Source organism: Chionomys nivalis, chromosome 5, assembly GCF_950005125.1.
Source record: "Chionomys nivalis chromosome 5, mChiNiv1.1, whole genome shotgun sequence".
Lineage (NCBI taxonomy): Eukaryota > Metazoa > Chordata > Mammalia > Rodentia > Cricetidae > Chionomys > Chionomys nivalis.
The window spans coordinates 24,147,883-24,166,869 of NC_080090.1; the positions used below are offsets into that span (position 1 = coordinate 24,147,883).

Sequence of the window (18,987 nt, forward strand, 5' to 3'; positions counted from 1 at the left end):
TTTCTTTATCCGTTCAACAGGGGAAAATTCCTGCATGGAGTCAATTAGGATATGACATAAAAAGGATTTCCAGGAAATACACTCCTACTGAGACATGTGGTAGAGGCAGTGGCAGCATAAAATGTCTTGGTTATTGTCCCAAGGACCAGCATTCCCCGTGGTGGGAAGTTATTTATGACATTTTCATGATTCACCTTGTTGGCTCTTCTTTCCCAATGTCTGGCTTGCCTCACACGTCCCAGAGTGCAGATTCTCATGATGTGTACAGCCCAGCATCTGGAGATGTATGATGGATGGGACTGAGCGCCTACTGAGTGGGGATGCTCTTTTATTCTGGGGCTGCCAGCAGGGCCCCTAGCATTGTTCTCTGTCCAGGAGGGATGGGATCTGGGAGCAGAGCTCTGAGCCCAATCCCACAGAAGACTAACTCTGGATCTCTGTCAACATGCAGTTCTCGGATTGAGCTTCAGATACGCTAGAGTTAAGATCTAAGATCTTCAAATGTAGGTCACATCTTGCAACAGGCAGAGGGCCAAATGGAACAGATAAAGCAAAGGTGGAACTAGCTCTTGCTCTCAGTTTGACTTTGCTTTTCTTGGGCAGCTGTCCTTTTTTGTTGTCAGTTGTTGAGAGCAGACTTCAGGTTATTCAGGCTTTGGATGCAAGGGGCTTCCAGGTCTTCAGTCTCTGATGGCAGCTGCATCTCTAGATTCTTCTTCCAAGGCTTTAATGTCCTGAGACTTACACTGAGAAGCCCCTAGTTCCCTTTCCTCTGCTGTCTACAGATGGTCATTGAGGAACCATTCTGCCATTGATCCTGTAAGCCAATCTAACAAACCCCCATGTGTGTGGTTTTTTATGTATAGTGTAAGGGTCAATTTTACTCTTGGGCATGTGGATGTACAAATTTCCCAACACATTGGTTTGCTGTTCTCCCCCTCCCCCATACATTTTTTTTGGTACCTGTGTTGAAGACCAGTTGACCTTATATGTGTGAGATTACTTATATATTATATATATTCACCAGGCTATTTTAATTATTATAGCTTTGGGATATGTTTTGAAATCTACATTCCTAACATGTCCAGGTCTGTTCTTTTGTAAGAATGCTCTAGTTTTTACAAGGCCATTTGTGGTTTCATATGAATCTTCTGATAAAAAAAAAATATTTCGGGAAAAGTACTGTTGAAAATCAGTTTTTTCTCTTCCCTCCTCATGATGGTTCCTTTCCCCTGCTTTATATGCCTCATCATTTTCTATTGTGTTCCACTGTGTGGAACACAGTGACTTCAAAGTATTCAAATATTTCTTGCTTCATCTTTCTAAGTCAGGAAGTTCCCACGGTGCGTTCTCACCCCCTGCTGTAAGTGGGCACTGCCAGGGCAGTAGCCAGGACATCTGTTGGGCTCTTCCTTGCTTACCAACGCTCAGATATGGTGGTCCTTTCATCTGGTCCTCATTGTGTGAAAGCTGTGTTATTTTCCACAGGGAATTGCATATGTTTCATTTTATTCTCTTTGTTGAAAGTGAAGCCCACCCCTAAAACTATTGTTTTAAGTCAGGGCCCAGATTACTCAGTACAAACATGGGGGCAGTTCATGGGTTTGTTTCATAATCTCATACAGTCGGCGCCCCAGAAAACCAGAGTGCTGTGGATTTTAGGGGTATCTGATGGCTACAAGGAATCTAGTATTTGTAGGAAATTGATTCAATATGCAAATCTGCTATTAAGGAACTAAAGATGGGCTACTGGAGTTATTACTCAATAAAATAAGAACGTTCATATTAAATTATATCATATTAGCTGCCAGAGTCTGAGCCAAAATATAAGCCTGGCTGTTGGTTAGATTTTGGAGGTATAAAAAGTATTTGAATCAGGGTCAGGAAGAAGTTCTGTAGCAGAGTGGCCGAAGTGGGGTCATAGAGAGATGGAAAAGATTTCAGTTCTTCTATTTCCTACCCTTTACTAGTTTCAACCTTCCTGGGGGCTCTGGCATAAAAATGGAAGCATATTCTCTGTGTTCTCTTTGTTTCTTTTGTCCAGCTTCATGTCGCTATCCTCTGGGCATGTCAGGAGGCCACATTCCAGATGAGGACATCACAGCTTCAAGTCAGTGGTCAGAATCCACGGCTGCCAGATACGGGAGGTGAGGACGGCTCCACCAGGAGAGCCTGAACGCTGGGGTAAATGGATACACAACCATGGCTTGAGGGATGGTGCTGGCGAGTGCTCGTGAGATTGGAGAGAGACGCGAGGGGCTTGTGCTGCTGGGAATGTGTCAGAGGGAGGCCAGGCCTTGGCTTAGTTGCTGGCCTGGAAGCCTCTTCCTAACCACAGTGGCCTCAGAGCCATGCCACCCACTGTGAATGGGGTTATTGATAGGCAGTGGATTTGCTTTTCCTGACCTCACTGCGGGCTGCTGCGGGAGAAAGGCCAAAGCTGAAGGTCCCAGGAGTTGCAGATTATGTAGGACACTGGCCGTGAGGGAGCTGGCTTCTCAAGAGGCACCTGAAATGTGACTGTGCAGGGCTTTTACGAATAACCAGACACTGAGGTTTCCAGTAAGTTCTTTTCTCCCTCAAGGAAACCTCACACAGAAGGGCCATCCTCATCCATAAACAGAACATATTCTGTGTGGTGTATGTATTTCCCAAGGTTCCCTAAATGAACAGACTCCCAACTCAGAAACAATTCTGCTGGCCAATGCCTACTCTTCCTGATAATTATTTTGGTGTCAATTTCGTACCAATTTTGTTAAAATGTAATCACCCACAAGGAAATCAATCTTCGTGGGTCTTCCCCATCGAATTTATCTTAGTATCTGAGTGACTGGGTGATGGCTGGAGGAGTTAGGGAGAACCAAGAATGAGTGGGTAGCATCTGTGAGGAAAGGAAGCCCTCCCAGGAAGAGGAAAAATGCTAAGAGGTTCCCAAATAAATCTGACAGTGATTTCTCAACCGTGTTCAGTGCTCGCCCAGCCTGGCGGTAATAAACGAAACCAGGTTATTGGCCACTCCATTCGCATGCTTTCTGCCGTCACACTCACCTTCACCACGGTTCCCATGGCTTTTGCTGGGTAGTCAGGCACATCATGCTGCCCAGCATTCCACTGCGTTGCATAGCCCACACCGGAGACCCTCCGGTTCCTCCCTCCTCACTCCCTTAACTTGATACCCAGACCAGGAATGGCTAGCTTTGTGAGGTTCAGGCAGAGAATTGGAAGGGGGATGGTGAAAGAACTCCATAAGGGAACAGGGGTGGCAAGAGTTTCATTTCCCAAGAATTCTCTAAACTCTAAAGGTTACATGTGTTTTGGAAGCCCCCTGCTCCCTTGTGGTGACATTCCCTGGGTTGCTTGGTGCTTCGGAGACAGGAAACTAACCACAAATGGGAATGGTTGGGATAGAGAGACACATGGGGAGGTCCTCAAAGTCCCGCTGGACTAGACTGCCGCTTCCCTCTCGCTCCTCGGGAGCAGGACAGCCGCTTGATATGAGCTGGTGAGTGACGCTTATTCCACAGCTGTTCTCTGTTTGCCTTACCCTTCCTGCTCAAGGCTTGACTCTGAAGAAGGAGACGGAGCCTGGTGCCCCAAGATCCCCGTGCAACCTGATGACCTGAAAGAATTTCTGCAGATTGACTTACGTACCCTGCACTTTATCACTCTTGTGGGGACCCAGGGACGCCACGCAGGGGGTCATGGCATCGAGTTTGCGCCCATGTACAAGATCAACTACAGTCGAGATGGCACTCGCTGGATCTCTTGGCGCAACCGGCATGGGGAGCAGGTAAGAAGAAAATGCCCACGTTCTGAGGGAACATATGTTTAGTTATAATAGAACCACTCAAATGGACTATGTGCTCAGTTATGTGTATGTTGAAACCTGGCATGCCATTGTAAATGTGACCAAAGTGCGGGAGATGGCACAGAGGGTCTATTCGCTCTGCTGGGAGAGGTGAGTAAATATACTTTTCTTGAGTAAAAAGCGAAGGCTCCATCAAATGCATGATGGGTAAAGAAAGACGAGCGTGGATTTACGCCACCTCTGCTATTTCCTCTCTCTCCTAGGTGCTAGACGGGAATAGTAACCCTTACGATGTTTTCCTGAAGGACTTGGAGCCGCCCATTGTCGCCAGATTTGTCCGCCTTATCCCAGTCACCGACCACTCCATGAATGTGTGCATGAGGGTTGAGCTTTATGGTTGTGTCTGGCTAGGTAAGAATCTACCGAAGGGATCGTATGCCCCATATGGAAACTCCCAAGGCCTGGGAACTGAAGACAAGCCATCAACTCAGAAAGAAATGGAGTCATTCACCCTTGGAATGAAATAATTCCCCCTTGGTTAAGAGAGAAAAATAAAGCATGCACATCCACCCAGGGTTTGGTGCCCTGGGGCCTGGAATGACACATTCAGAATTACTCAGGTAACTGCCACTGAGGTGGGCTTCTAACAGTGCTCACCTATGTGCCCAAACTGAGCCCCAGTGGACATGATGCATAAGATTGTGCGCCCCTGGAAGCTCAGGTAGCTTCTTGGGGCACCTGGTCAAGCGGCAGGCACATCTCCTTACCAGAGACACTGACAACTGCATTTCCTTTGACAGATGGTTTGGTGTCTTACAATGCTCCAGCTGGGCAGCAGTTTGTACTCCCTGGAGGCTCCATCATTTATCTGAATGATTCTGTCTATGATGGAGCTGTTGGCTACAGGTAAAGTCCAGAAGACTGAAACAATCACACGAATGGGGAAAATGACCATAACAAAAATTACTGTGATATAGTCAGTAATCAACGAATCAGTGAACCCACCAGTATTATGTCCATGAGTGATGCACCGTGAGACAGCTGAGTAGGGGCAACCCGCGCGGTACTTGCATCTCCAATTTGTAGCTTACTTTTGCAAAGCATAATAATAATAATAATAATAATAATAATAATAATAATACAGTAGACAGGAAGAAATTACACAAAGCAAGAGCTAAACTTTGTGATATGGCTATAAATGTGGGAGCGATATTTTTTGACCCAGAAATGAGGATGTATGTATGTTCCAAATAAAAGCTGATTTAGTTAGAGATAAAGTAATAAGTCACAGAGTTAAGAAACAATGGACTTCATAGATACAATACTTTAGAAGCTGTGAGAAGAAAAACTATTCTATTAGGGTTTATAATACATAAGAAAGGCTTTCAGGATGATATGGTAATGGAGGCAGGGAAAGGTAGGTAGAAGGGAGCAGAGGAAACAGTAGAGGATGACATTGGCCTGACTATGGCAAGAGATGGAGCTGGGAGCAGCAGAGAAGCCTGAAGTGGATGGATGGAGAGCTGGGGCAGAAAAATAGACACATGGGGGTTTAGAGCTGAGTAAGACACTTGCCTATCCATTCTAATCCCTCAGTATATTCTTCTGGCCCATTCCTAACACCGGTCTTTCTTAGTTCAGTCTTTATCAGCAAGGACTGATCCTGGAAGAGAGGTCGGAATAGTGTGAAGTTCAGAGCAGACAATAGAAGTTTCTAGGGCATGAGAAAGAAATGTTAGTTAGTGCATCTCAGGAAGCATATTGTAGATTTACAGCCATTCTACTAGCTTAGGTGTGGAGAATGAACTATCACCCTCAGCTGCCAGCCCCCAGGGAAGTCCTGATAATGCAGTTGTCTGTTCCTACTTATATCTATCAACTTAGTCATTCACTTCTGCTCCACTCTCTTGCATCATCTTGACACCATCAGTCACACCCTAACTAGTGTAGAGTCAAGACACACGGGAAATGAGATAATCAGTTGAATCCAATCCAACCAAACTTTGCTAGTCAGTTCTTATGATGTGTGAAGAAGTTGCCTAGGTGTTGTAGGTATTCAAAGAAAATGGAAATGGGTCTTGCTATTGGGGCATTCACAGTTTGGGACAGTGGCTACATAGGAAGATTGATTACTCTATGTATTAGTTACTTTTTTCACTGCTGTGTCCAAATACCTGATGATAAACAACTTGGGGAAGAAGGCTTTATTTTAGCTCACAGTTCATCGGCAGGAGAAGGTGCAGCATGACAATGTTCTTGGTGGCGGTGGGAACTTGAATGCCAGGACCAGGACTAGTAAGAAGGAGATCAAGAAGAGGGAGGATGGATAGGGAGAGGGTTTTTTTCTTCTTAGCATCACCAATACAATGATTCATTGAAGAGTCCTAAAGTTGGGGAAGAACATGATTGGAGTTGTGCTTTAGATAGATCCACCGGGCAGGTGGCAAAGATTAGATTTGAGTCTAATGAGAAAGTAGTGAGGTAGATTTTTAAATCCCAGATTCCACCAGGTAAAATGAATAGCCAAGGCCATAATGGCAATCTTGGGAACAAGAAAAGGAAGAAATAGTCATTTTTGAGATTCTAAGTATCCAATCAAATTAATATTGTCCTAATGATCTAGTCCCTTAAATCAGTGGAGAGGTCAAATTTCACATAAGCAAATGTTATAAAATAGCCAATGTTTGCTACATGGACAGCAAACCTTTTAAGAGGTGGCTTATTAGTTTATATAAAAAACTTCTGTTATGCACTGTGTTCTTGCCTACGCTTATCAGCCAAAGATGGTGTCTTGATATAATGATTTACTATTATCAAAGTATCATGGACTACATGATTCAGAAAAAGAAGTCACAAGTATAAAATGATTGCTTTCTCCAAATCCTTCCATCTCTAACATTATCTATCGTCTCTTGTAAACTCTGGTGGTGAAGCAGTGGGGTGAAGAGTTCTTTTGTGGGTGCATGAGTAACTCTGGACTCCCCTCTTCTCTCCTCTTCCATTGTCCTGAGCAGCATGACTGAAGGACTAGGCCAGCTGACCGATGGGGTATCTGGCCTGGATGACTTTACCCAGACCCACGAATACCACATGTGGCCTGGCTATGACTACGTGGGTTGGCGGAATGAGAGTGCTACCAATGGCTACATCGAGATCATGTTTGAATTTGACCGAATCAGGAACTTTACTACTATGAAGGTCAGTGGAATTAAGTGTCACAGATTTTCCTAAGGAAATTGAAAATTATAGTGGGTGTAGGGTAGTGGGGAGGAAGAGATTTTTGATGAGCCTTGAACTGATGTCAACAGAATTAGATTTTAAAAATATATTCCACTATTACAAGTATACGTGAATTCAGAATCACATTTTTCTTCTAATAACAAAATTCTTCATTGATTCTTTGGGAATGTCACAGCATGCATCCCACATCCCAAATCTGCTCACCGACTAGTCCCTCCATGTCTGCCTCCACACCTATAGCATCACCAAGAGAAACCCCCAAATTAATTAAAAACTAGATAAAACAAACAAAATCCCTCCACATTCCTCTATCCTCCCTGCCTCTTCAACACCTCTTCACCCATCCCAGTGGCATTGAGAGCAGTGGCGTATCACACAGCATACCCTTTTGTCCAATCAGCCTCACCCAGGATGTTCATAGCGATGAGTCATTGGTCTGGTTCAAAGTCTCTGACATACTATCACCGCTGGACCCTCACCGAAACTCCTCTCGGACATGCTGCTGTTGCCCTGGTCATGGAGATCCTGCAGCTATTGTTCTGCAGAACCAGTCCCTTCACAGACTCCATTAGGTCACAGACAGGGTAAATGTTAGTTAGGATGGGCCAACCCAAGGCCCAGGATGTGATCCTGGCTGGTAGCTGAGATGGTCAGTCTGGGCTGCTGGGACAGCTGCCTCAGGTGAGGGGCAAAACCAGCTCTCCATGCCCATGGTAAGGGGTGAGGCCGTCTCTCCTGAGTGTGGGAATGCTGGGACAGCTCTCCCAGGTGGGGTGGGACCAACTGTACTGCTGCAATGTCCAGTGAGTGACAGGGCCAGCTCAGGATGGCCCTCGGACTTCAACATGAATGGTTCCTATGGTCCCCTGTAGTAACATGCACCATGGACGTCAACACAGACCACAGACGCAGCAGCCCAGGGCCGATGTCACCCTGGTCTGCATTGGCAAGCAGGCTGCCCACAGTAGCCTGCTCCTCACTCAACACGTTCCCTTTTCGGCTCAGCCTCTTTCCACAGCACATGAACCATTCTGCTTTCCTTTCTATTTCTCCACCTTATGTTTGCTCATCATAAGGACACCTACCCGCCCTATCCCCCTGTGGCACTGGGGGTGGGGCAGGGGAGGGTGTTGGGCGACTGGGGGGGGGGGGAGGCGGGGAAGGTGGTGGGGGCTGTGGATGTTTTCAGCCAGCTGGGGACTGTGAAGACCCCGGATGGCCTGTGGTGTATTTCATCTGCCTGGGCCAAGTAACTGATTCACATTATCTTTAAGGCCGTTTCTTCATTTGTTAATTCTGGGATGGGCTAGGTTACATTATTACTGATTTACTACCTCTCTCCCTTCCTCCCTTCCTAGTGCCAGAGCCAATATTGTTATTCAGTCAGGCATAGTAACTTATTTCATCAGTGCATTACAACAGAACAGTTAAGTGGAAATTGGTGACTGACTATCGCTCAGTGGTTGGGTGGAAGCCAAAGGCTTGGCAAAGACTGTCCCAGAGGCTGCCAGGTAATGGACCATGGCAAATATACAAAGGTTTGGCAAAGGCTGTCCTAGAGGCCGCCATGTAATTAACCATGGCAAATATGAATACATAAAGAGATCCATAGAAGGAAACGTAAGGCCTAGATTTTATTTTCTTTGAAGTGAGACCCCACCACGAAGCCAAAGCTTGTTGCTACTGTTGATAATGTCTTTGTTATAATATCAAGTGTTTCCTGGTATGTGGTTTAAATCCTTATCCTCCCGTTCCCTCATTCTGTCCCAGGTCTGCTTTAGAGAGAAGGGCATGGCAAAAACAAAACACAACACCACCACCAACAACAAAAAACCCAAAACAAAAAGCATGCAAAAAGCAACCAGATTAGGTGTAAATCCGAATTCTAAGGCTAGGTAGGACTGAGGGGTGTGGCAGAAAACCCAAGTGTTTAGTGTAAGGTGAGACTGCAGGGTCTTAGACGGTTTGTGCGTAACTCTTATCATCTATGAAAGCACAAAAGGGAAGCTCACTAAAAGCCTCAGGAAAGGGTGGGCGAATCAAATTTGGCCTACCACATGAATATTCATGTATCTGATCTTTCTCCATGTTGATATTCATGTGCAAAGTATTAATAATCCGCAAATTTGGTAACTCTTACTCAGTACCCAGTCTTCAGTCTGTATACGCTTCTTGAGTTAAGTGGAAAATACATTAATTGTATTATCTATTATATAATTAAATTTCATCTGTTTATCTGTGTTTGTTATTGGTTTCACAGCTATATATGGGGAATAATATACTAGATTCTAAGTGAAGAATATTCCCTATCTTGGGCCACATGGGTCCCAAGGTCAGTAGGAAAGACAATATTAATTTGCAAAAGAATGTATGCAGGGTCATATGGGACCAAGAAGAAGGAAATACGTATCATCAGTCATCATTAAACATTTCACCTAATACAAAGTTGTTATTCCTTACATAAACCAAGTTTTAAAAATACATGCCTTCTATATTACTTCCAGATACTAATGGATAATATCTCTTAAGTGGGTCAACAGTTATTCATTAAATGACCATTTAAGATCAGAATAGAAGGAACAACATACGCCCACTCTGTTGACTAGTTGTTGGAGGATCTTTAGCCATTATAAAACATAAGTGTTTGCAATTACATGTAACACATTATTCTTCAGAGATCTTTGTAGATGGGAAGTAGAGAGAGGCAAAAGAAAGGAATATGGATAGCAACAACAAAAATATGCTGTAAGAGAGATTTTTTTGTATTTGTCCTTAATGTACCCATGAACATACACATAAACTCACAGGGAAAATTTGATTTAACAAATAATTAAATGAATTTTAAATTATCCATGAGGTTATAATATTTCATCAGGAAAATCTGATCTTCCTGAATCTCCAGGATTCTTTTCAGCTAGATTATCACAGATCAAAATGATTCCAGAGCTTAAATTAAGAAACCAGAAATTCCTAAGGAGTAGCTTCAGGGCCACCTTCTTAGGCAACCAGATCCCCCACATGTTTTAATTTTTCTGGCAAAAAAAGACAAAAGATGACTTCCAGGGCACTAATATCTTTTATAGATCAGGTTTCTTTCTGAGGCAAATTACTCTTCATTTCTTGCTTTGAAGAATGGTTAAAGTATACTGTTCAAGCTTATTCATGCATCCAAAGTATATTGTTTTAATAAATAAATATGTAAGCCCACATGGAATGAAATCCTATGCTATTTATTTGCATTCCAAAAGAATTCTTGAAACATCTGTAGGAAAGATTATTACCTTCCCTGCAGGGTACTTACCCAACACTTTGCAGATTTCAGAACATCTGAAAAACCTATTGAAGCTGGAGAAGGTATTTCTTTGATTTTTTTTTTTTTTTTTTTGCTCTTAGCCTTACTCCATTGACTTGGGGGCCAATAGACTAGGATGTTTATTTCTCTCAAGGAAGATATTAACTCATGTGTTCATCAATAAAACCTGTGGAGGAAAAAAATCCAAATGGAAAAGTTAAGGAGGCTTCTCTATTTCTCTGTGGTATGGTACACAAAAGGGCATTGGGATAGATGTCCAGGGATCCGTATCCAGCTGTGTTGTGGGTTGACCACAGGTTAGGAAAGCATGTGAGTATGTGTATCTCGTCAGCACACATACTTAGGCTCGAAGATTTTTGTACTCTCTAGTAGCTCTCATGATCTACCCTTAGAACACCTCTGGTCCAGTCATTTGTTCCTACATCAGTTCCTTCTTTATTTTAAAATGAATTCATCCTGGTAGTCCTTCACTGACTATCATCACTCAGGGCCTAAGCAGCCATTAAAACAGAAACAGGAAATCTGGTCCATGAACGGCAGTCAGGCCTTTCCAACCCGAGAAGCTCTTGAGGGACAATGGCCAGCAAAGGTCTGTTTTCCACGTGAGACCGAGCCAGAGGAGATGGAACTTAGCTGCTGTAGGAACCCGAGTCAGTTGCAAACATACACATTACACCTTTTGTGGGTTGTTGGACTGCTGTGGAATGTTTGCTCTTGATGATGTCACAAGACTAACAAACATCCCACTGAAAAGGTCATGGGTCAGGAGAGTGGATGGCAGCTACCTTCTAATTGACTTTTTGTCTCATCTCAGAAATCATCAGTGAGGGCCGGGCGGTGGTGGCGCATGCCTTTAATCACCAGCACTTGGGAGGCAGAGGCAGGCGATCTCTGTGAGTTCGAGACCAGCCTGGTCTACAAGAGCTAGTTCCAGGACAGGCTCCAAAACCACAGAGAAACCCTGTCTCGAAAATCAAAAAAAAAAAAAAAAAAAAAAAAAGAAATCGTCAGTGAGAAAGATTTGATTCTCCCATCTGAATGGTTTTACTTAAACTGAATTTGCTTAAATCTGTGATTCTGACTGAAAGTGCCAATCCATGTATGTGAAGTTAGATTTCCGTAAAGAAAGATGAAATTGTACTTGCTTCCATATAATTTTCTCTCAAGTTTCCCACATACCCTCCCTGAAAAGGTCTGGCTTTGAAAGGTAGCGGGAAGGAAGAAGGGTGCCACATTGGGTCACCATCTCAGATCAGAATAGCTCAAATGTGGGCAGAGAGCAAGCACGATCGAGAAGGTGGCAGAGCCAGGAGAATTCCTGTGGAGGACAGACTTGGGACGATGCTGGTCTAGTCCTCCCCTAGCAGCTGGGAACACTGCAGCCTGGCACAGAGTTGCAAACTAGAAATGGGTATAGCATCTTAGGTGTTAGGGGCCCAGCATGGTTCTGCTGCGCGACTCTGCTGACGTCATCCTAGGTTTCATAAGGACGGAACTGACCTGGTATCGTTGCCACTGTCCAGAAGACTGAACTATGGGTAGTATTCAGAGAAACAGGCAGGTCTAGGTGTTTCCTGGGCAAGTTAGGCTGTTTTCCTGTGCAACCTAGTGGGGCTAGTCTGTGTCTCACATGCCCCTCTCTCGGCCAGGTCCATTGCAACAACATGTTTGCTAAAGGTGTGAAGATCTTTAAGGAGGTCCAGTGTTACTTCCGCTCGGAAGCCAGTGAATGGGAGCCCACGGCCGTCTCCTTTCCCCTCGTCCTGGATGATGTGAACCCCAGTGCTCGGTTTGTCACGGTGCCTCTCCACCACCGAATGGCTAGTGCCATCAAATGCCAGTACCATTTTGCCGACACATGGATGATGTTCAGCGAGATCACTTTCCAGTCAGGTAGGAAATCTTGGTCCCCACAAGGAGGAGAGTGGGTTGATGCAGGACGTGGGAAGGGGATCCAAGCTGCTTCCTGGAAGTTCTCTGGAGGGGTGGGGTTAGCAGGTGCCTCACAGTTTCTTGGAAAGAGAGAAGCCTTTCTAGTTTTAATTTATGTAGTTATAGGGAATGAGAGTGGGGTAGTACAAAGAGATTTATGTCAAAGAATTTAAAAAATGACAATAAAATGTGCCAAAAATGTTACAAATAACTAATTATAAATCTCTCTCTTTTATGTGGTTTTTTGAGACAGGGTTTCTCTGTGGCTTTGGAGCCTGTCCTGGAACTAGCTCTTGTAGACCAGACTGGCCTCGAACTCACAGAGATCCCCCTGCCTCTGCCTCCCGAGTGCTGGGATTAAAGGCGTGTGCCACAACTGCCTGGCTCAAATTATGACTCTTAATGGAAAGCATTTAAGCACTATTATTCACATGAAAATCTCTAACCATTATGTACAAAAGTAAAGAAAACAATGGATTTCCTTCCATCTCTCACCTTTATTACTAATCTTTCATCACCTTTATTCATTTTTGCTGTAGTATTTGAAAGAAAATCTAAAACATATTTTGGTTTATTACTAGCATTTTGAAATGCATCTAAGAAAATACTTTTTTAAGTATAATGTCATTATAACCACTCACAACATTTATCAGTAAATTCTAAAAATGACTATCTCATCCTGAAGCAAAAGAAGAGGTCACAGAAACCTTCCACTATACTAAACCTTGAGAAGTTAAAGGGAGTTTATGACCTTGTCCATGACATTCTATTTTATTTTGGAAAACAGAAATCTATAAAACGACTTTTCAGAAATAATCCAAAACCAAGTATAAGCAATTAGGAAGAGAAGGGCATAAAACCATGGACTTGTCATGAATAGTGGCAAAGATGAGAGAGTTACATCAGGCCTGGAAGAAAAGTGTAAGCATAAAATCAGATGATAGAGAAGAAGAGAGTAACTTAGCCATGCTTTAGAAGGTAATATCCTTTCTGGCTTGATTTTTTTTCTAAAGAAGAAATTTTCAAGATGGTTCATTTGTTAGACTATACTAATAGGAAAAGTGTGTCTGTGTGTATTTAGAAAACAGCCTTGGTTCCTATATTATATCTGTGCCAATGATGTAATTAAAAGCAAGTATACTAATTATTTTATTTAATTTATTCATAGCATAAATTTGTATGCTCAAAAGAAGTGGTTCTTATCTTGTAATAATAATTGAGGGGCCAAATAGATACCTGATGTCCTTGGAAATACTCTGGGTAAACACACAGGGATCTGTCTATCCTTGGGTAATTTTTTTGGCAGAGTAATTGGTGCATTTGTCTTATCCTGGACAAGCAAAGCTTGGATTCTACTTTTGATTCCTGTGAATCTGTTGAGCTTCAAATCCTATGTCTTGATAATGTTAGTTTTCTTAGATCCGTGAGGACCTAATTTAATAAGTATGGTTGACACCAGAAACTGTTTAATAATGGCAAGAAGAAAAATTAAGATTTGTTGAAGGAATGCCTTGTAGAAAAGAAATTCATATTTTAATTCTTGACAAATCGGAGCTAAAATTTAGTTGCCACCATCAGTATGGAGAGCCCACTTTGGGGTCTGTTCTTGAAAGCTACAGCATCACATTAAAGGATACTTGTTACAAAGCAGATTTTCTGTCTCTAGAGATGAATGAAGCCTTAAGTTGAGAGTCAGGGCAATGAAGCACAGTGAAAAATCCCTTTAGAAAAATCATTTCAGTTCTTTGAAGAAAGCAGTGCCTTTGTACTAAGTCTACTCCTTGCCCGTGTATCCACTCAGTTCTCATACATATTGTTGAATTTAGGTCCTCTTCTCCATCCATCCCCATTTCATGATGATCTATGACCACAGCCTTCTGAAATGCCAAGTGTTAACATTTTATACTGTGAGAGTACCTAATATTTGCAACAATTTTTGTTTTTTACACAAGAAAAGTTGCCTTTACTTGTGCAGATTGTTATATTTTATTAACTCTATTTATGCCTTCATTTTTTATTTTGTTTCTAACTGACATATTTTTTTGAGTTTATGGGTTACAGTGTAATAAGTTAATACATGTATTGCCTGGATACATGTTTTCAGGATATCTTCATTTTAAAAAATTGCAATTGTCAGGCAGTGGTGGTGCATGACTTTAATCCCAGCACTTGGTAGGCAGAGGCAAGTGGATCTCTGTGAGTTCAAGGCCAGCCTAGTCTACAAGAGTTAGTTCCAGGACAGGCTCCAAAACTACAGAGAAACCCTGTCTCAAACCGCCCCCCACCCCAAATCGTATTTGTAACCCACTAAATTGATTTTTCAGTATGCAAGGTCTCAGGCTACCTTCAGATGAGCCATTGCCTGCCTGGCTGTTTGCTCCAAGTTCTAATTCACTCTTGTTCTATAACAGATACTGCAATGTATAACAATTCTGGAGCCTTGCCCACCTCTCCTATGGCACCTACAACCTATGGTATGTATGATTATTAATTGTTAAATATTACATTGAAGGCACTTCCTGTAAGATAAAGAAGGATAGAAATTGCAAAGACCTCACTGTGACTGGCTTGATTCCATCCATGTGCTAAAGGAAGAATAGTCCACCCCCAAAGTGAAGGGTCCAGAGTTACTCTCGTTTCTGACCATTCGTGAGTTTCTGCAGCTGAGAGGGGCAGACTCTTGAGTGTTCCAGCTGCTCCAGGAAGGTTTAAGACGCTTGAAGAAGAAAAAAGTAAGGGACTATTTCTATGTGAGCCCCATAGCAGTGATCTCAGGACATGGAAGGGGCCACGAAACAAAATGCTTTTCTGTCTCCCTGGAAATGAGTATCCAAAGTGCACTCTTTGCTTGAGGACGTCACCGGCTATAGTCTGCAGTCTATTAGGAAACATGGGAATGGCGCTCTCCTCCCAGGAGTCTCAGCTCCCTTGGCCCATCTCAAAGAATGAAGGGAGTGGGACTCATTCCTTACCTATTTGTCATGCGTGTTTAAGAGTCTTATACATATAGACTGTTGCAATATAGAGGGGAAATGTGGGCATGCATAGAAAAACTCTTCACTATCTAGTCTGAGATATGGAGAGAGGGAGGGTGGTGGGGACTCATGGGGGTGCAGTGTAGAAAATAGGAGCAAAGTAGTAAAGCAAGATCAGTAAAAACAGAAATATGAGGATGGCACTTTCTGGAGTTCTCCTGAAGGAACAGGGTCTGTCTCCATGCTCCCTTCCAGTTATGGCCACTTTTTATTTGCCCTGTGAAATGATTCTTTCCTCTGCTTTCTCTTCTTGGCTACAGATCCCATGCTTAAAGTGGATGACAGCAACACTCGGATCCTGATTGGCTGCTTGGTTGCCATCATCTTCATCCTGCTGGCTATCATTGTCATCATCCTGTGGAGGCAGTTCTGGCAGAAGATGCTAGAAAAGGTGAGGCTGTGCAGTATGGATAGGGAGCTATGACTGCCACAGCACCAAAAGTGCCAGATTCCAACAAAGTTTCAAGAGGCTAGTGAGTTGCCTGAGGCTACCAAGAAGCAGAGGCATAGAGAAAGCTGTTGAAGTGAGCCAGAAAATAGCTAGCTAAGTCTAGTTTCTCATTTTCAGAATGAAGAATTTAGAGTCTGCCTAGAAATCTCAGGAAATGCTTCCTAATGCATTAAGTCTGAACTTGGGCATTTCCCGTGAAGAATCTAGTTTGCTGGGCTGAGGTATATTGCAAGCACCTGTGCACATATTTTCAATTTGGCAACGATTCTGATAGACAGCCGAGGTTGGGGATCACTCTTGGTCCTGCTAAACTTTCTGACAACAGTCCCAAAGTCCTTTCTCTTCTTTGTGTTTGTTCTTTTTTTTTCCTTTCTCTTTCTCTTCCTTCCTTCCTTCCTTCCTTCTTTCCTTCCTTCCTTTCTTTTTGGTGTCCGATTACTTACTTTTCCTGTTGCTGTGACTGAATAGATGACAAAAAGCAACTTAAGGATTGCTTAATTTTATATCATGACTTAAGAGGGCAGACGGTCTTTCATGGTAGAGAAGGAATGGTGGAAGGCAGGCAGTGGCCGCTTACATCATGCCCACAGTCAGGAAGCAGAGAGAGATGGATGCTGGTGCTCGGTTTGCCATCTCCTTTTTATTCAGTCTGGGATCCCAGTCCATAGGATGGCGCTACTGACATTTGGGGTTGGTCTTCCCTGCTCAGCTAGCACTTCACATATGAATGATTATGCTTCCATGGTGACTTAAAGCCCATTAAGTTGACAACGAAGCTTAAGCATCTCTCTGTCTGTCTGTCTGTCTGTCTGTCTGTCTGTCTGTCTGTCTCTCTCTCTCTCTGTGTATGTGTATGTAAAAACATTAACCTAATTAACTACCAAGTAATTTATCATCATCTTTTTTTTTTTTTCGAGACAGGGTTTCTCTGTAACTTTGGAGCCTGTCTTAATCCTATATCTTTATGAACTTGATGGTTATGCTTATATGTTCCTGAATTCCTCAAATTTCTCGCTCAAATGACATAAATAATTTTTGTCACATGTATCTATATCTAATATTTTAATATACAAATGTTTATTTTCTCGTTTGTTTTTGTTTCGTTTTTGAAACAGTCTCCCTGTGTAGCCCTGGCTAGTCTGGTATTGTAGCCAGGGTTGGTCTTGACCACGTTGTGATCCTCTTGACCCCCCACCCAGGTGTCATAATAGACTTGCACTGCCCCATCCAGATCACGCATGGTACTTCATATGCCACTCTGGGTGATGCTCAGATGAACTAGGTTGAGCTTGTTGTGATGAGTTATGCATACTCAAGGGATGATCTGTACTCTATCTTCAGATTTGTTTTTTCAATTGTTCAAAATTGATATGCTTCACCAAAGATGAGGATCTATAAATTTTCTTGACTTCTTTATCAGGAGAAACCCCTCAACGGACACTGTTGATAAGTGACGGTCTACCTGTGGCTCTATAGAAATGTTTCTGGTCAATGAGCTCCTATCAATGGATATGGGTCATAGGAGATCTAGGCTGTGAGTCTCCACGGAGGCTAGAAGGAAGTCATTTACTTCAGAGACCAAGGCTTGTGCCAGAAGAGGGGCAGGACACCATGAGAATGGTCTTGAATCTCTAGAACGCTCTCTATGTAGGACAGGAAAGAAAGGGCTGACTTAAGATGTGAGAGGAGCAACCTAGCTAGTCACCTGTGGTCCTTTCTGACCTGCTCCACATTCAGGCCCCAAAGTTAGTTGAGGCTTAGTTTAAGGTTGTGGGACAGTAATATTTCATAGGAGAGAAAGTCTCTTTGCATCTCACCATCAGACAAAAAAAAAAAACAAAACAAAAAACACTAAAACAAACCAAGCAAAACAAAGCCTTCAGTTCCTTAGCAGCAGCTACAGAGTTGAACGGCGTACCCCACAGAGCATTACTCAATGGCATACATATGTTTCAAGGTGCCTATGGGAGGATACTAAGCAGTTTCATTTTTCAGATGACTGAAATGCACTCGTATCTGAATGGGTAACTCCAGCTCGAAGGTAGCAAAGGGCCGTTGGTGGCGGGAGAATCCGGCTGACTAGTTCCATTAGGCTGCTTGAAGCTAACATATGTTCTTTTAAAAACATATTCTTATTAATTCCTTGAGAATTTCATATGATGTGCTTTGATCATATTTATCCCCACTCCTCCCAACTTCTTATTCTCCCCTTCTTCTTCTTTATAACCTACTATGTCCATTTTGTGCTGGGCATGTAGTCATGGGCATGGGACCATCCACTGGAGAGTGGCCAACCTAGCAGAAGTCACAACCTTCAGGAAGACTGACTCTCCCTCCCTGGGAAGCCATCAGCTGACAAGAGCCCCTCAGTTAGGGGTGGGGGACTAGTGTTTGTGTTTACTGAACAGCCTAGTAGGGCTACATTTTACTTGAAGGAGGGAAGAGAATCTGCATTCTCTGCTCTAGATTTTTTCTCTCTTCATTTGACCTATAATTTACCATATTTCTCTGGGTCTTTCTTCTGAAAGCTGCAGGATGGTCTTCATCATCTGGGAGACGAATGCTAGTCTGGAAACTCCCCCAGCAGCGTGAGGGCAGCATCCCTTGCCTTTGGATCTTTAAGTGCTTTAAGGAGCTTTTTCTACAACTGCTCTTTCTTTCTTTATATAGCACTATATAATGACTCACAGTGCCCTGGAATGACATTCTGGATTTCTTGCTAAGATAGCATCTTTTGTGTGTGTGTGTGTTTGTGTGTGTGTGTGTGTGTGTGTAAAACTTTATGTCCACATATGCTCCAACAGCATTACTAAACACATTTTTAGTCCATAAAATTTCTTGTCGATACTTTTGATGGTGTTCCCAAGCAATACTTCTTTGAGGAGGTCACCACACATTTATGGAGGACCTACTAGGTTCTGGGTTCCATGTTAGCTCTGAGTGCGTTCCCGCAACAAGGTACTGTCCAGTCTAGTAGACAGACATCTAAGGTGCTCTATGGAGTACTCAGAGTGTGTTTATTAAAATGGACCATTTTGCAGATTCAGATATGACAGCCTTTAGATGCTGACAGTCTTCTGTTACTGGAGCAGGCGGTTACATTAAACAGTACGCTACAATAGCTGCATCTTTGGTGCTTTGTCTGCTTTTAGTAGAGGTAGCTGACCATTCTGCTTGGGGCTAGTAAAGGCTAGCTTATTATTCTAGC

At 43.1% G+C, this 18,987-nt stretch overlaps 1 protein-coding gene across 3 annotated transcripts in view; it reads left to right on the top strand.

The window, feature by feature from the left end:
* Ddr2 (discoidin domain receptor tyrosine kinase 2) overlaps nt 1-18,987 on the top strand; it is a 133,875-nt gene that overhangs the window by 96,865 nt on the left and 18,023 nt on the right. For all 3 annotated transcript variants that reach the window (XM_057769661.1, XM_057769659.1, XM_057769662.1), the window contains exons 4-11: nt 2,045-2,147; nt 3,559-3,790; nt 4,072-4,219; nt 4,609-4,714; nt 6,823-7,006; nt 12,011-12,254; nt 14,705-14,767; nt 15,589-15,719. In XM_057769661.1, the coding sequence (XP_057625644.1) occupies nt 2,045-2,147; nt 3,559-3,790; nt 4,072-4,219; nt 4,609-4,714; nt 6,823-7,006; nt 12,011-12,254; nt 14,705-14,767; nt 15,589-15,719 (1,211 nt within the window). The remainder of the gene's footprint in view (nt 1-2,044; nt 2,148-3,558; nt 3,791-4,071; nt 4,220-4,608; nt 4,715-6,822; nt 7,007-12,010; nt 12,255-14,704; nt 14,768-15,588; nt 15,720-18,987) is intronic.